The sequence below is a fragment of the Trachurus trachurus genome (assembly GCF_905171665.1).
Source record: "Trachurus trachurus genome assembly, chromosome: 1".
NCBI lineage: Eukaryota > Metazoa > Chordata > Actinopteri > Carangiformes > Carangidae > Trachurus > Trachurus trachurus.
The window spans coordinates 8,890,229-8,908,457 of NC_139891.1; the positions used below are offsets into that span (position 1 = coordinate 8,890,229).

Sequence of the window (18,229 nt, forward strand, 5' to 3'; positions counted from 1 at the left end):
TCTGGCAATCGACTGCTGGAATTCTTTTTCTGTTGTTGTTCTTGTATTTCTACATAGTCAACCTTTAAGTTATTTTTCTTCTGGGCTTTTACACAATGAGTTTGTAACAAAGAAATTGATACCACTAAAAAGTATGAATGGAAAAGCTGTTTTCATTGTCATTTGCTAGTGAGCTAGTTGCAGGATAGTTGTTAACCCTGTTACTAGCAAAATAATTACTATCATTTTTTAAAAATGTTTTCCCACTGAAATCACATGTGACAACCAACCCCATGATAGGGTTGGTTGTCACAATGTCTCTGATGATTAATATATTATTGTTAGAATAAGTTAAAAGAATGAACAGGATACCCACTGAAACCTGAGACTTTAAGCTTCCTTGTAATGTTGGAATGACTACTCCAGGATGTTTTGATAAGGAGACTCACACAAAACCAACCCTGTTCTCCCCTATTTCTGATACAGTACCTTGGTAATACACTGATATTGCTTAAAATATTGCAAAAGGGTGTTTCATGTTTAACTTCATGCCTTTTGGAGATCATTTAATCTCCCACCTGCTTAACTGTTCACATGAACAGGAATTTTGACCGACCTTCCCTGCTACTGTATGCATAAAATAAAGTCCACTGTGTACTTTTGGTATTTTAAGTGTTTATTTTGTATTTAGAAAAAGGTTCATTTTATATCATACATCTTCTCATTCTCATAAATAAAAAGCATAAGAAAAATGTGCAAAAATGAAAACATATTGTTGCCGTTTAATCACTAGATGTTGATATCACATTAACAAAATTTGTTCTTAACTATGGCTCCATTATTCATTCCTGTAGCTCAGTGATGAGTAACCATTACACAGTCTCTGAATCAACTGTGGGTGTTTTCCTTCTCTGCGATGTCAGCATGGTCAACTGTTAAAATAAAAAAAAATAAAAAATAAAATTAATAACTTCATCATCAACCAAAAATAAATGTCTCTTAAAAAATCACACATCACCACCTGCACACACATACCTGTTGTGTAGCAGTAGTTGCCCTTTGTTCAGCTTGTGTCAGTCGTTTCTGGAGACGACTTGTCTTCTCTTGATACTCTGCAAGCTGCCTCTCATACTACAGTATAAACACACATAAGCCAGTGAGTTGAATGAAGACAGATACTTTTCACTACCCATTAGCATGAGCATCATTTCTGACAGTTGTTAAAATAATGCAGAAACTGTCTTAAAATCTTGATACTCTTAATTAGTAACATTTATTCATTTATAAACTTGTTTCAGGTCATTACACATTCTCTAAACTTATAATTTTAAAAAGAATCACAGATGTTTGTGTGAACTCTGATCATGCTTGTCACCTTAACTTAACCCCTTTTCTAACTAAATATGTATTATTTCTCATGCACTGTTTGCATATTAAGGAAGAAGACATTTGCAAGGCGAACAATTTTTGAGGATCAGTCACCATCACAGTCGATTGTCCAATACAAGAATCTGGTGTACATCTTTTACACACCTCAGCGATGGCATTATGATCAGTTTCAAGCTGCATCTCCAGCTCTTGTGAACGCTGCTTCTGTCGATTCAGCTCTGCCCTGTAAAAAACATTGAAAAATAAGGATAACAGCCAAGCTGCTTCTCACTGTGACAAAAAACAAACAAACATTTATTATGTTTTATTTTCAAATGTGTCATTATGGTCAATATTTGTGATGTGATTTGTGTACTGTGCTGCTATTATTGTTGATGTTTCATTTTATTTAATTTTTTGCTCCTTTATGTCTCATTGTGACCAAATAATTGTGTATGTGTATTTATGTGTGTGCTGTGCTGCTATTTCATAACTTATTATAGTATAGAATAGGGAATATAATTAACATAGGGAGAAGGGGTGGGATTTAATACGTTTTGGCTTCTTCCCACTCCTTTTGAACATGAATAAGTGTTAAGTCTTGTTGTTGTCTTGTATTTATTGTTGTTTGTTTGTTTTTATTCTGTTCTTCTTTTATTCTGTGTTCAAATGAATTTCCATTCATCATTCATTCATATCAAAAATTCATATATATATTTTATTTTATCATCTAATTAAAGATGGTGTTATTGGGAGGAAAAACCTCTGTTTTCTGTCTTACTTGCCAATTTCCATTTACAGGTAGACCTCATTTGTCAGGCTCTCTTTAACCAGGAAATGTTTCAACAACAACAATTTCCTTCATTTATGTTCCTAGTCTATTACTTGCTATCTTCATCTTTCTTTTTTTGACTAATACTAAATCTGTGAAGACTCTTACTTGAGGCCTGTGATTTTCGTCTCAAAGGCCTGGACCAGGTTCTTGGCCTCTTCTTTCCAGCGCTGAGTGCTTTTCTGCTGCGCTGTAAGGAGGCGTGTCAGATCAACACTGGTGCTTCGACTGCTCTCCTCCAACTCCATCACCCGCGCGTCGAGTCCCTGCTCCTTCAGGCTGTACTCCTGCTCCATCTGTGACAGCTGGAGGAGTGCAGCAGAGTGAGGAGGACTGTAGACATGAGGTCGCCCTGCTGTTCCAATATTCAAAAAGATTCACAAACTGCAGACTTTCCCACCACATTTTATGCAAGCATTTCTTCCGCTAATGCCTCGGTGATCCCCAACGCTTGTCAGATAAAAACCTCAGATCAGCAGGTCGAACAAACAAAATTTCCTCCCAGAGGGAGTCTGACAAAATAACACTGATGATGATGTCATCAGGGTCATCCCTCAGTTCCGCATGGAGATGACAAATTCATAAAACTCTTCGTTCTTGCAGAATGTGAGTGGAGTTTGCAAAGACCTCAGCACTTAACACAACGTCTAAAAAAAAAAACATGATATCAAGTTGCATTATGAGAAATGTAAAACGCAGAGGTTCTGAAAGTTGACCCCCACTCGGAGCTAAAAGTCAGGAGATCTGCTGCTGCAGCAAACACAACCATTCTTTATGCCGTGTTAATGGAATTTTTTTTTCTTCAAATGGTCACCCACTTCAGTCCAGATCGAAAACATCACAACATTTTGTAAAGACTGTTGGGGGGATTTTGCATTCACCTCTGGCTCTTACAGAGCACCATGGATCTCCATGAAGACATGTGTGGTAGCCAGGGGTTTGACTAATCTTGTGAAATTTTTATCTAATAAAGGCTTTGGCTTTTTTGTGAAACATCTATTGGCTGAATTGCCAAGAATTTTGTAGATACACATACACATACACACTTTTCATTGATTCAGGTCAACATTTGAACTTGCCTACTACTTTGTATTTAGTATGTATGTTTTATTTGACGTGCTTTTCTCTTCGGGATAACTAAGATAACTTTTGGACAAACTGTGACACTTAAAGGGGAATTTCAGCCATTTTTGACCCCTAAATCGTTTTCCTGATGGTCACCCAGTGTTGGGAGGAGGAAAAAAACACGACTAAAACAAAATAAACGGTCGAGCAGTGCAGTGGTAATGTCCATAATATCTCAGACTCTTTATTTTTGTAAAGAAATCATCACAACAAGGAAAAAGTGTTTGTTTCTGTGGCGGGGAGAGCAGGCGCTCTGCGATCGAATAGTAATGTCTTGCAGGATGTTTCAGAGTTAGACTGTGTGACTACATGCAAAAACACAAAGTTTACACTGTTTATACTGTACACTATATGAGTTCAGTGGTGTCTCGTAAGGATTCCAGTCATGTACCATAGATTCTCTGAAAATCAATAAACACACTTGAAAAAGAACAAAAACTTGCCTACTACTTGTTGATGTCCAGATATCCTCATGTCTGTAAGTTATTGCCATCACATGGGTGTTGGCTGAACTTTGCCTTTGAGTTATTTTGGAGTGATTGGATGTGACTGACTTTTAACTCCTCGCTCTACACACTTATTAGGGACACACTCTTAATCCTCATTTGAGTCTGTTTCTCACAAGCCCCTTAAATTTTATGGAAGAGCTCACTGCTTTATAAAACTACTTCAGCAGATTGTCCATCCTCTTCTTTCCTTGCATTTATTCCACAGCAACATCCATTCCCATCAGCACCGTAGACTTATGTTGTTTCACTTTTAGCAGTGTTGTTTCCTTACATTTACTTATTTATGACCAAACTCCAACTTCTCTATTATTTAAGTTTCTTTTTCCTGGCTTTTCTTGCAGACAGCACGGATTTCCTCCCTCACTGATGCAACCTATTGTTAATTTACCTGTTGTTTGGCCTTCTTTTGGGCCAGCAGGGTGGTCTTTCGCAGCTCATCCATCTCCCTGCGGATCTGCAGGTTCTCCTGTTGTAGATGGAGCCGCTCCTCGCTGACACTGACGCAGTCGTCCCGTGCCGCGGAGAGGGAGCCCTGCAGCCGCTGCACCTCCTCTTGGCACCGGGACAGCTCCTCACTGTAGCTGCAGATGAATTGACGGATCAAGAGAGAAAAAAGATTTTTTTAAAAGGCAGACACCAAGACAACACGTTGATGTTCAACACTCCCCGCCATTCTGAGTGCTCCAAGATTTGAGAAAGGAAGAAGTAAAAGGTGAAGAACTTGACTTCCATCCAATAATACACACCACGTCTGTTTCTTTCGTCCGAAATTGCCACACGTTTAAAAATAAATTCGACCTCATGTTGTGTCAATCATGTTTATACACTGACTCTGAAAATTTTGTCCATCATTTAACAGGTTCAATTTAGTCTCTCTGATCTCACATCCCGGCTGAGCTGCCTGTGTGTGTGTGTGTGTGTGTGTGCTGGACATATACTGCAAGCATCATGGAAATTCTTCTTTTTAATGTGTGGCTCCAGGAGAGCTAATACTCTATTTAAAGGGATAGTTCAACATTTTGCAAATTGGGCCATTACCATAATCCCTATAGTTTTAGGAGTAGGTTCGTTACCTTTAATTGTTGGTGCAAGCTATTTTTAGAACGGCGGAGCAGAGCCGCGAGCTGCTCAGAGCTACACTACGGAGGCTATTGGAATTTCTTGGTTTCCCTCATCGAACTCATCAAATACACAATTCAACAACTCCAAAACGCTCTAGTGGACAAGTTGTGACCTGCACATTCACCACGCTATGAGATAACGGAACTTTACTAAACAGAGATGTTTTTGAGACTGCTTGCCGAAAAACTGCCCTCGACGGGAATGCACATCTGCCGTTTTGCATGAAAGTACCTCGAAAATGTATTTTCGATAAGTGCGAGAACCACGAGGTCATCCTCACCGCGTGACGACTTTTGTATCCCTTTCCAAAGTTTGAAAACAGAAAATAAAAATGTTATAAAACATTTCAATTTCTGTCCGGTGACGGATTACAAAAACACATATGAAAAAACAGACTTGGTGTGCAAGGCCCGTAAGTATTAAGGATTCCACTTACTCCATGTCCATCTTTTTTAGTTTCTTCTGGGTGTTTTGCAGGGTGAGGCTCATGTCGTCCTTCATCCTCTCTGCATTCAGACACCTCTGATGAAGAGCATCAATCTTCCTGAACTCTGGCTCTGCCCTGCCCTCTTTATACACCTCGGAAAAAAATGCAACAGGCAGCACTGAAACAATCAATAGTATTTCCCAGGTCCATTCATACAGTAGAAGCATACCAAACAATGAACTGTGGATGTGGTTCCTTTCATGGATACCTTCTCCAGTTCCTCCTCCACAGCTTTTCTCTCTCGCAAGGACCTTTCAATCTGAGACTCTTTATCTGCACACTCCTACAGAGAGACAGAGAGAGAGAGAGAGAACAAGGTGGGTCGGGGAGAGGGAAGGTTGGAGAGAGAATGAAAAAGATGGGTGGACAGGTACAGACTTTTAAAAAAGGATTCCGTGTGATTTTGAGAGTTATTTGTCCTCCTTACCAGCTGCAGTGCAGACAGCTCCTCGGCCATACGGTGGATCTGAACGTTGCAGTGCTTGCGCACATTTTCCACCTGTTAAAGATAAAGACGGCACAGCTCAAATATGGGCAATGACTGCAGGGATGTGGGGAGTGTGGCTGCTTTTCGTTTTTTCTTTCAGTTCAATAGGCAGTGCCTTTGCTAAAAAGAAGGTACTTGACCTGGAGAGTTACCCCTGAGTTGAAATGAGTAAAGTCATCTGAATCCAGACTTTTGCTTTTACTGGGCAGCACATTCAAATTATCACCTAAAAATGACATCCAAGAGGCTTTGAGAATTTTTGAGGACCATGTCTACCATGTTTTTAGAGAGCACTTGCCTTTAAAGGGATAGTTCAACATTTTGGCAAATTGACACATTTCCATAATCCCCATAGTCTTAGGAGTAGGTTTGTTATGTCCCCCAAGTTGTTTTCAAGGTAAATTCATGCAAAACCGCTGATGCGTGTTTACGTCGGAGGCAGTTTTTCAGCAAGCAGTCTCTGCATTTGCCTCGAAAACAACTCTGTCTCGTAACGTTCCGTTATTATCTCATAGCGTGGTGAATGTGCAGGTCACAACTTGTCCACCAGAGCGTTTTGGAGTTGTTGAATTGTGTATTTGATGAGTTTGATGTGGGAAAGCAGGAAATTCCATTAGCCTCAGTAGCGTAGCTCTGAGCAGCTTGCGGTTCTGCTCCGCCATTCTAAAAATAGCTTGCACCAACAATTAAAGGTAAGGAACCAACTCCTACTGTAAGACTATACGGATTATGGTAATGGGACAATTTGTCAAAATGTTGAACTATCCCTTTAATACTAAACATTGTGTGAAATTAAAAAAAAGGAAACCGAAATGACAATAGCGTGTAAAAAGGCAATATAGCAATGTGAAATGAAACTTTAAAGGTCAAGATGGAAACACACATACAGCAGTGGTGTATTTACCAACTTAAATTCTCAAAGTTGATTGCATTTTTAGAATACAGGGACAAGGGTAACATAGAAGAAATATTACCATAGCGATGTGATAGAGAATCTCCACATTCATAATTATCAGTTTGTCTACTGTGATAGATCACTTATCATAAGATAGCAGCTTTTCAAACAAAACATTTAACCTAAGCCACCTGTATTGATTCGCTCAGACCGCCTCATTAAACTGGCTCTGAACAACTCGGATCACCCACTTCATAACACCTCGATGGACCAAGAAAAAAACGGCTGTGGTGGACGGCTCCTCTCTCTTCGCTGCGGGACAGAGAGATATAGAAGATCCTTCATACCTACAGCCATCAGGCTTTTTAATTGTTCTGCAAATGGTAGATGAGCTGACACAGACAAACAAATTTGCCCTTGGGGATTAATAAAGTCATTCTTTTCTTATCTTATCTACAATATTTAATTTCAGAAATGGTTTTATTCAACAAATTTAATGTTCACAAGTGCAAGCAATGCTAGCCTGGGTCGGTCTGGTGACCTTGGATTTTAAAATACTCACTATGTAATCTCAATGTCCCCATCATGTCCCGGTTTTTGATCACTAGCAGCAACATGGAGCGACATTCAGTGATTACACTGGCGCCTACTACTTGTTTACATTCATCATCGTCTTTACCTCTCTGATAGCATTTCCTCATTTCTTGGTATATTACAGACCCCAATGATCCATTCATGGACCGTGTGTCAGGACACGTGTTCTTGTGTAGGTGTACAAGAGCAAAAAAAAAAAAAAGGGGGGGGGGGGGGGGGGGCACTCTTCAATATTGCCAAATCTCAGTACTGATGGGTACAGCTGAACAGGGTATTTAAGTTCACATCTTTATTTTGGGGAAACTCATGCATAACTGTCTGAGTGGCACTTTAGTCCTCAGGTAAGTCTGAGGACAGTTTGCGGATTAATTCTTCATTACACGTGCTTATCTCAGCACTGAATGGCTTTAAATGAAGATGAAGGAGAGGGAAGATTAAGACTCCAACTCCATAACAAAATTACCTGGAAGTTAAAAAAAAAAAAAAAAAGAGAAGCAAAGGCAAGGCAAGGCAAGGTCCATAATTCACAGAAAGTCTAACGCACCAACAGTTAATTATCTCCTGTTGAAGGAAAGATGAAGATGACAGCCGGCGCTGCAGTCATACTAGGCTTCATTAACAGGATTAAACAGTTTAAGGGCCTGATGAAGAAGACCCATTAATAGAGCATTAATCACCACCACGTCTCTAACCGGGGTTAGGCGGCAGGAATGAGCAGCAGCTTTTGGCTTAGTAGGTCATGAGTTAAAGAAAAGCAACGGCTGAGGAGCTGCTGCTGCTGCTGAAGGTTGTGCCTGCAGCTCAGGATACTTTAAAGGAGATATTTAGAAGTTTTGCTGTTGCTACATTGCCAATGTTAGATACAGTATACTGCCTGTTTAGAGTCGAGGGGAAATGTTGTGAGTTCGGCATCAAACACGATTCATTAACTCACATAGAAATTTCTTCACCTAAAGCAGTTCTCTTGTTTTGCTTTTATGTCTGTTCCATTTTCTTCAACTGAAGTTAGCAGATAACCAAATAGTTCCAACCTGTTCACCTATTGTTGCTGTAGTGTCCAGGGTACCCTGAAGCAGAAGTGCTGCTCGGGGAACAGATTATAACCTCCGGTATTGTAAATACAGCTGTTACAAATACTGTGCCAAATATCAGAGCTTACAAATAGCTCTATAAAATCAAAACGTCTGCTTCTTTTATATTTTACAGAAACATGTGATTTGACAGATATTTGCTGGTTCCAGGTACAGTAGCAACCATTCTGTTGTTTGTGTTATTGAGTTTCACTGTTAAAGCAGAAGTAAGCGATATTTTTGTGTTAATATAAGTCTTAAATAGTTCTATCTTCCGACAGCAATCACTTAAGTGTTTGGACCGAAACACGGGTCTCTCAGTCACTCTGCTCTGCTGTAAGCCGAGGAGAAAACTTTTCTCGTATCCTACAAGTTTTATCCAATGAGGAGAGAGAACGACATGAAGGGCTGTGTGTGCAGCCAAGGGATGCGCCTGAATGTGGTGACGTAGGGACGAGGACCAATAGATCCATGACGAGGGCGGGGGCTGCTAACTCCATCGGCTGACAAGACGTTATGGTGCGTTCAAGGCAGCCCGTAACTCGTGTTTTTCCGACCTGTGAAGTGGTACCAGTTCGATCTGGTACGAGTTCACGGGTCGGAAGTTACGAGTGGCCGTTATAGTGACTTTCACAGGTAAAACAGGTCGGAAAAACACGAGTGGGTTGCCTGGAACGCTACAAAGTCGTAAGCCGTGACTTGAAGCTGTAATTTACGGTTTCAAAAGCCTGCCTGGAACGCAGCATTAGCCAAAACGACCGGATCGCTTACTTCTGCTTTAACTCCTGCAGAGAGAAGCAAACAGCCCACCAGATCTTGCTCTGAGAGCCACGTGAAAACTCCCCACCTCTTTTCTGGTGCGGACCGCGGCATCCTGGATCAGCTGTTTGATGGCCTCCTTTGTCTTCTCCAGCTCTTCTATCTTCTGTTTCTCTCTTAACAAGGCCTGAAGGGAGGGTGAAGAGTCAGACACAGATACACATTTCTGCAAGCAAAGTTCCGCTGAGCTGATGGGATGTGGACATTTGGCAGAGGATCGTAGAGCTTAACAGACTGAAGGGGAAGACTGTCTGTGAAAAACACTTCAAGGGGACCTATTGTGCTTTTCCAGCTTTTTCAGACTTATAAATATGTTTAAAATGTTGGATACTCGTAATAGAGGACGTGGAAGTGCCATATCATGAGGTAGGCGTGTGTTGAAGTAATCCCCGGGAGCTCTGAGCCACTGCAAACACTCCAGTTGGAGAGTTTTTTCTAAAGTCTCTTTTTGTCTTTCTATTTGAGAAGCAGGAAAGAGCCAGAACGGAGGAGTATAAAGACAGCTTGTATGCGCTAAGTATGGAGTTTTTTTATTCATTGAAACTCCCCACTCCACTGGGGGTCCAATATAATATTAAAGGGATACTTCACCCAAAATCGATAATTCACCAATTGTCTACTCACCGTCATGCCAAGGAAGGGTTCAGAGAACTTTCGGAGTTATCAAAACACTTTTGGAGTTCCAGGGGGCTGGCAACGGATTTTCATATAATGGCGGCGGATAGTGCTCACTTTTGAATCGTTCAAAACACACACTATGAAACATCCAAATACCTCCATACTGCTCATGTGTACTGACCCAAGTGTCCTGAAGCTACGGCATGAAAAAGTTGTTCGGAAAAAAATAATTTGATCTCTGCTTTTAGCCTTGATGTAGTTGTCATCGAGATTTGCTGCAAGATGCAAATCTTGTGCATCTCGCACAGCCACTGGGAGCTACTGCTACAACAAGGCTAAAAACAGAGATCAAATTATTTTTTTCCGAACAACTTTTTCATGTTGCGGCTTCAGGACACTTGGGTTAGTACGGACGAGCAGTATTGAGGTATTTAGATGTTCCATAGTGTGTGTTTTGGACCATTCAAAAGTGAGCACTAACCGCCGCTATGAAAATCTGTCTATCGTTTTGATAACTCTCTAAACCCTTCCTTGGAATGACGGTGAGTAGAAAATTGGTGAATTAATGATTTTGGGTGAAGTATCCCTTTAAGCACCCCCTGAAATGAGCATAATAGGTTCCCTTTAAGAAAAGGGGTGGAGGACAGACTCAGGGGGGGGGGGGGGTGAGCACAGAACAGCTGTCGTCACCTGGTCCTTCTGCAGAGCAGCCTCTTCAGCCACCTGAACGCTCTCTCTGACCTTGGCCAGGGCCTCATACTTCTCTTCTTCCAGGGTGGTGCAACGTGCCTGCAGTTCCCCCAGTTTTGTCTCCCACACCGTTTGCTCTCTGCGAAAAGACTCCGCCTCCTGAGATGTGACCTTTAGCCTGGCAACAGAGAAAAGGAGTGAGTCCCAGCAGCAGGGAGAGAGACTCCCAAACTGAACCCCCACATCTCCTGTCTTATTTACCCTCTTTAAGTATGTGTGAGTCTTAAATACAAATTGAGTGTGACCCAATTACAATTTTCACATGCACAATGGTGATAAAGATCAACTATTCACACCCATTTTCACCTAATTAGTCTGGAATTTACATACCGTTTAAGTCCTGTGTACATTTATAATGTATGCATTCATTTATAATAAATCATCAAAATACTTGCAATTTTCAAGCAGCAGTTTAACTTGTGCTCACCTGGCCTCTAGCTGGCTCAAGGCTGCCTGGAGCTGTTGGAGCCTTCTGTCTGCTGCATCCTCTCGCTCTTTAGCCTCCGTCAAATCCTCTTCCTGAACACACGGAGAAGGAGTCATGAAAAAAATATCAAAATAAATAAATAACAAATGGCTGTGGTAGCCCCTAAGAATTTTGAGAAAAAAGTCAGAATTCTGACTTTAATCTCCAAATTCTGACTTTTTTTGTTGTTGTTTATCTCCGACCGTCTCTTCTCATAAAAAATCTCTCAGAATTCTGAGAAAAAAGTCAGAACTCACTTTTTTTTTCCACAGCGGTCCTAATCCTCTTCCGTATAGCCCAAAGTGATGCCCAGCAGACAAAATAACTAAAACCCAAAACTGAATATTGCCTGACACGCAGAATTAAGTGCTGAAGAGTGCCAACCAAGTTCTACACTACCGGTCCCATTGAGTTTTTTCCCTTCCCTCACCCGTCTGTTCATCTGCTCTTGGAAATTCTGCAACAATTTGGTCATCTCATCCACTTTGGCTGCCGCTGTCCTCAGTTCAGTCTTGGCTTGTCTACGGCAGAGAGAGAGCAATAGTTGGAACTTGGAACAGATAACAGCACAGAATGCTGCCTATTGTTTGTGACTCACAGTCTGACTCTGGCTCCTTATTGGGTCATTTACCTGAGCTGGCTGTGGAGCTCCTCCATCTCCGTGCCTTGCTCCGTCACCGTCTTCAGGAACTGCTGGTTTGTCTGTGTGTGGCAGGGGAGACAAGACTGCCATTTGTGCGGCATGACTTCAAATACGCACTTCAGACTTGATCTGAAAACCAACTTTCCTTAGGAACTCTCTCACTCAAAACTTTGTGTGCCCTTTTTTAGAACCGACCCCAGGGAGCCTTTGTCAGTCATTCGCCGCTACAAAGTCAGTCGTTCTCGCGTACAGCCGCTGAAAAAGTGCTGCTTGTATGAGAAAGTCAAGAGAGAGGAAAGCAAAAAGGCTCGCCCTCTCATTAAAATTGCATCAGAGGGATATAGTGTTACTCACTCCAAACACACTGTGTTGTGTCCACGGTAAGCGCCAGTCATACATGTGTTTGTGTTCATGGGTTTTTTGTGTGAGAATATGCAATATATCCTACATGCCTTAATCTCCAAGCCGGGTTGAGCCTCAGCCTCAGTCAGGTTCAGAGTCTCTCTAAATAGTCTAAACAGTTTGAAGCCAAAAGTCTCTATCGTCAATCGTAGATGAGTGAGAGAGAGAGAGAGGGAGAGACAGAGAGAGAGAGAGATAGTAGTGCACAATCGTATGTGCTGGAAAAAGAAAAAGCTCAGGTAGTTAGAGGATTACCAAGCCAGCTGACAGTACATTCATTACACAACCAAGACAGTTCTGGCCGACTACCAGAGTGATTTAGAAGCCAATTCACTTAGTTATAAGATTAATTATTAGATCGGGGTTTCATTTGGAGAAGTGCACACTATTTCGATCCCGTGGCTAATTAGAAGGGAATAACTTAACACACTTTTAATTAACCGTCACTTACCGATTCCAGCCTCTGATTGGCCACTTGTAGTTTGTGCGAGTGCTGCTGAAACTGAACAAGCTGATCCTGCGACAGGGAAAAGGGGGGTGGACAATCAATACAGCTGAACAGCTCGTAATTACATCATGCTTATATAGGAGCATTAACTCAGGACTAGCTGTTCTAATTAAGCTTGTTTCTGTAAGAACGGCTCCATCTAGTGGTGAAACGCTGACGTTCCAAGGAGCCTCTGCATATTAATGAGGGAACGCTTAAAAAACCTTGAGCTGCTGTCTTTGAGCGCCGTGGATCTGTCCTTCCGAGATGGTTTTCTGGTAGACCTGCTGGAGGCGGTCCAGCTCCTGGGCCGCCGTCTGCCACAGCTCCATCGCTTGCACCCGCTCCTACGCGCACACAAACAACAACGCGGTGAAAGATGAACACACACGCGCACACAAACACTTTTGCACATTCAGAGGCATTTATGCACGCAAAAGCTTTGTTGCTTTCTTCCCAGGAGGGAGATAAGATGAAGAACACCTTTGTGCACTGCACTCGGTAAAGACAGACAGAGGGGGAAGCATGGAAAACAGCTGGAGGAGTGAACACCCTCTAACCAGTGTTAAAAAAATGTCCTATTTTCAGCTTGTATCTTGTTGGCAAGTGAGCAAGTTAACACTAAATCCCAAAATCTTTAGCGAGAGTGTGCAAAAATGCCAACTTCATTATAAGGGCAGTGCGGTGTCGAGCACATGGGACCAGCTGTTGTTTTCAATTTGTCGCTTCAATTCATTGGCTAACAACACAGTAAAGTATTAGATCTTATTTTTTGTTGCTACAAATGTAAAACTTATAAGATGTAATGTGTGAACACAAGTTTAAAAGCAGCTTTAACAAAGCTAGGAGAGGCCGTTTCCACCCTGCTCACGACTGAATGCACTCGGATCAAAACCGTATTGATCCTTTAATATGGCTCCCAGTAACACCAAATGTTCACAGCACCACAGCACCCAGCTGAATTACAGTCAGTTTGCTATCACAGAAGACAAAAGCATCAAATCGTCACACTGGAATGATTCAGACATTTACGCAGATTCACTTTGTATCAATCAGTTCATTAATTTATAAACTAATGAATACAGCTCTGAAATGATTATTCATGAGCACTGATATGATTCCATACTTGACAACAGAGAGAGAAAAATGTGCGATAAAATGATAACAAACTATGTTGTAAAAGCATGATTCTCTCTTTCGCTAACTACAAAGGCCAGGGTTCTTACACATTTCTCTGTAAAAAAAAAAATGTAATAATTTGTGACATTTGAGTAATAAGATGTGTATAATGTAAATTAATTGTGTAATTAATTTTATTTAATTTTATTTAAATTCATTTTCATTATTCTGAATTTGAAATTTATGTCATCAAATTGTAGCTAGGTACAATAGCGCATACAAAATAATTAACCCAAATAACTTCAGATAAGACCAAACCCGGATAAGTATTAAGATAAATATATTTCCATTTCCCATACATTTCCAGACCTGGATATGTATAAAATCAAATTCCATACTTTTCAAACTTGCGTAGGAACCCTGAAAGACAAAAACACTTGTGTAGGTTGTGTTCTCTATGTGTGAGGTCATCTTTTATGACTTTGAGAAGCTCACATCTTTGGCAAAAACAAACAAACAAAAAAAAAAACGATCTGCAGTGTAAAGATAGTGGAGTGTGAAAAAGAGCCAAACGTGACGAGCTCCAGACACGAACCAGGCGGACGCTCGAGGACTGGGATGGCAGCGGATCAACTCCAACATCCGTGACGACACACCACGACGCAATGCAACCAGATGGTGTGTACATTGGCCGTAAGACAACAAACAAGTGCTGCGTCCTCATTACTTTATTTTTGCACTATGGCAAATAACATGCACTATGAATGCTTAATCGTGTACCGACAAAGTTATGAACATCATCAAGTGATGCGGACCTGTTCGGACAGCTGGACCTGTTCTTGAAGGTTTTTGATGACTCCTTCCTCTTCCAGTGTGCTGCCCTCCACTGCTGAAGCCACTGGCAGAGTGTGCAGCTGCTTCTCAACAGACTCCCTCAGCTCCACATGCAGCCTGGAAAAAAAAAAAAAAAGCAGGGCTTGATCACGAAGGCTGACACTGAAGGGGAAGTTCTAAATTTGCAGATTTACACCCCAACAGTGATTACTGTCTATCTCATTTAGCTGCACTGCAAATGATCTAGAAGCCCTACTGTGCATCTTTTGGTAATGTCTCATATCTTTTAGGCTGCCGTGTGCAAAAGGCAGAAGCGCCACAGCCAGAGACTGAGCAAGATCAACAGAAAGTCTGGCTCGGTCCTGGAGGAGGAATTTGGACAGAATGGAGATGGTGGCAGATAGGCAGATGCTGGCAGGGGTGTCAGCAGCTACGGAGAACATGTGCCACCCACTCTACAAAACACCACATTATGGACAGAGAGGAGCACAGCCCTCCTGCAGGAGGGAGCAGACATCAGACTGAACAAGTTTGCACTCTAATTCATCCACTCAGCATCTGTATTATCAATAAGTTTGCATGGGTCTGACTGTCTGGCACAGCACATACTAAACAATGAACTGGCTAAATACTGGCTAAACCTGCACATTCACCACGCTATGAGAATGTCACGAAATGGAGTTGTTTTCGAGGCAAATGTAGAGACTGCTTGCCGAAAAACTGCCCCTGACAGGAACGCGCATCAGCGGTTTTGCATGAATTTACCTCGAAAACAACTCCGTCTTGTAACGTTCCGTTACTATCTCATATCGTGGTGAATGTGCAGGTCACAACTTGTCCACCGGAGCGTTTTGGAGTTGTTGGATTGTGTATTTGATGAGTTTGATGAGGGAAACCAAGAAATCCCATTAACCTCTGTAGAGTAGCTCTGAGCAGCTCGCGGCTCTGCTCCGCCGTTCTAAAAATAGCTTGCACCGACAATTAAAGGTAACGAACCTACTCCTAAAACTATAGGGATTATGGCCAATTTGCCAAAATGTTGAACTATCCCTTTAACTACTGTGGTTATCACTCTTCCTATTTTGACAGCAGTGGAATTGTTCTACCTTTCATTCTCCTTGACAACCCTCTCCAACTTCGCTTTGAGATCTGCCATCTGTATCTGTTGATTTTAAAGAACAGAACACTGCGTTATTATTTAATGAAGACATCCTGATATATTTCTGGGTACCCTCAAATCAGATGTAAAATCAAGCTTTGCACATTTCAAAAGTCACATATGACAAAAAAAAAAAAAAGGAAGCAGTGATCTCAGTATCAAGACATATTCATCTCACAGCCCTCTTTCTGCTATTCAATTAAAAAACTTTAATTTTAGTCTTATATAATCTCATTACTTCAGCATATAATCACAGTAAATTTCAAAAGGAGGAAGTTAAGATATTTCATAAGTTCTGGAATTTGGGCGCATCAGAGCTGAATTTAAGCGTCCCAAGTGTTTCAGTGTTTCTCACCTGGTATATCTGCAGCTGCTCCGTCATTTCGTCTATATGCCGATCATACTCTGCTATCAGAGGAGCCATTATACTGCAACACAGATGAAAAATGTGTCTTGTGAAAAATTGTATTTGCTCTTCAGGTGTATTCATATGAACTGAACGCTGCTTGTCCTCTAACAAGCATACTGTATATTCACTGTCATACATCCAAAAACTGGGCTGACCTTCTGTCCGAGATCCAGGGCGCAGGAGACTCAGCCTGCCTTGCCTCCTCAATCTGATGATCATAAAACACACAGGGTGAAGGTTCATTTTAATGTTGTGTCGGGTGGTTATTGACTAATCAACTTTTATTTCCTTCATTACCAAAACACAAATACAGATGGAAAGGTTACAAAGAAAAGAGCAGTATCCCTACATTTAATTTCCCCTATGTGTGCAATGTGCATACAACTTTCCTGACTTCATATACACTACCAGTCAAAAGTTTGGACATATCTTCTCATTCAATGTTTTTATTTTTATCTTAATGCCTTTCTACATTGTAGATTCAAAATGGAGACATCAAAACTATGAAGGAACACATATGGAATTATGTAGTAAACACAAAAGTGTTAAACAAAGCAGAATATATTTATATAGCCACCTTTTGCTTTGCTTACAGCTTTTTGCACACTTATGATTCTGACATCAGCTTCATGAGGTTCATGAGGTCACCTGGAGCAGTTTTCCAACAGTCTTGAAAGAGTTCCCAGAGGTGCTGAGCACTTGTTGCTGTTTAGCCGGTCCAACTCATCCCAAACCATCTCAATTGGGTTTAGATCAGGTGACAGATAACACTTTTGTTTTAATTCACGTTTTTGTGTTTACAACATAATTCCATATGTGTCCCTTCATTGTTTTGATGTCTTAAAGGTCCAGTGTGTAATATTTGTCAAGGTTTAATGGCAACATTTGAATATACTACCAATGAATATATTTGTATAAGTGTATAATCACTATAAAATAAAATCAGTTTGGTTTTCATAGCCTTATAATTCTTTTTTAATATATACAACCAGAGAGCATGTTTCAAGAGTTTCACGTTCATAAATACACACATATCCCCTCATTTTACACACTGGACCTTTAAGTATGAATCTAATAGTAATACTAGAAATAAAAATAAAGAAACACCATTGAATGAGAAGGTGTGTCCAAACTTTTGACAGGAAGTGTATAAAGACAAAATAATTACTTGACATACCAAGTAAGAAGCCTATATCATTTTCTTTTTTAATTAATCTTTGTTAACACATGATAATTCCTTCTTACCTGAGATGATGTGGACTGAGCCTGGTGCCCCTGTTGATACTGGCTGAGAGCTGAATTTAACCTGTGAACTGATAACAAACAGATAGGTAGAGGTAAGCATACACACTAAGTTATTCAGAGTTGACATATTGCCACTAGGCCAGCTTATGCATAATATATTCATGTGGCATATTTGCAAGTGCAGCAAAATAACACCTTAGCAAATTAGTATTGATGAAAGAGAAAGATGAAAGAGAATTGAACATTCATACTGTGTAAAAAGAAGTGAGCTGTCAGGTTGACCTACTGGTTTGTCCTTACCTTGATCACGCAAAAACTCCATTTCTGCATCCATGATGAGGGTGGGGTCTAAACACAAGTTGAGACGACCAACCAACAACAAGGTATGATGAAGCTACAATCTGTCCCTCGATTACGTTACGTCAGCTGTTATTTCCAAGGCAACGTGCCAGTGCGGAAGTTAATTAAACCATCTAACAGCACATGACTTGAGATGTCACACAGCTGTTAAAAACATATCATTGGTGTGTGGTGTCTGTTACCGTAGTTACCCGGTGAAGCTAGCGTTAGCTGCTGACGCTAATCAATCTCAGCTACGTTTAGCTAACAAAACCTTCGTTAAGTGAAACAAACGTCTGATGCGCAACATAACACAGTATTTGCAGATAACGTCAGGTCGGACCCTTCTGAGTTGTAGTAGACGCGGGTTATTTGTTTAAAATGGAATTAAGAGGAGTGGGATTCTTATTAGAACCCTGGGTTCCGCCGTCCGTTTGAAAGTAAACAAAAAACGACCAATGACAACGAAGG

At 41.0% G+C, this 18,229-nt stretch overlaps 1 protein-coding gene across 1 annotated transcript; it reads right to left on the reverse strand.

The window, feature by feature from the left end:
• Window positions 1-693: 693 nt before the first annotated feature.
• sclt1 (sodium channel and clathrin linker 1) lies at window positions 694-18,158 on the reverse strand. Its single transcript, XM_083972570.1, has 21 exons — window positions 17,720-18,158; window positions 17,420-17,487; window positions 16,330-16,382; window positions 16,121-16,193; window positions 15,713-15,768; window positions 14,588-14,723; window positions 12,878-13,000; window positions 12,618-12,683; window positions 11,753-11,823; window positions 11,552-11,642; window positions 11,083-11,174; window positions 10,596-10,773; window positions 9,316-9,414; window positions 5,850-5,921; window positions 5,631-5,705; window positions 5,372-5,514; window positions 4,202-4,394; window positions 2,288-2,484; window positions 1,513-1,591; window positions 1,015-1,110; window positions 694-911 (listed from the first exon to the last, which is right to left on the reverse strand). The coding sequence occupies exons 1-21, from the start codon at window positions 17,751-17,753 to the stop codon at window positions 852-854; spliced, it is 2,055 nt and encodes a 684-aa protein (XP_083828696.1). The 5' UTR covers window positions 17,754-18,158; the 3' UTR covers window positions 694-851.
• Between the last annotated feature and the right edge of the window lie 71 nt (window positions 18,159-18,229).

Coding starts and splice junctions, on each gene's coding strand:
- sclt1 (XM_083972570.1), bottom strand. CDS start 17,753: ATGGATGCAGAAATGGAGTTTTTGCGTGATCAAG. Junction 13,001..14,587: donor AGGTCCAGCTGTCCGAACAG/GTCCGCATCACT, acceptor GTGTGCGCGTAG/GAGCGGGTGCAAGCGATGGA. Junction 11,824..12,617: donor CCAATCAGAGGCTGGAATCG/GTAAGTGACGGT, acceptor TGCCACACACAG/ACAAACCAGCAGTTCCTGAA.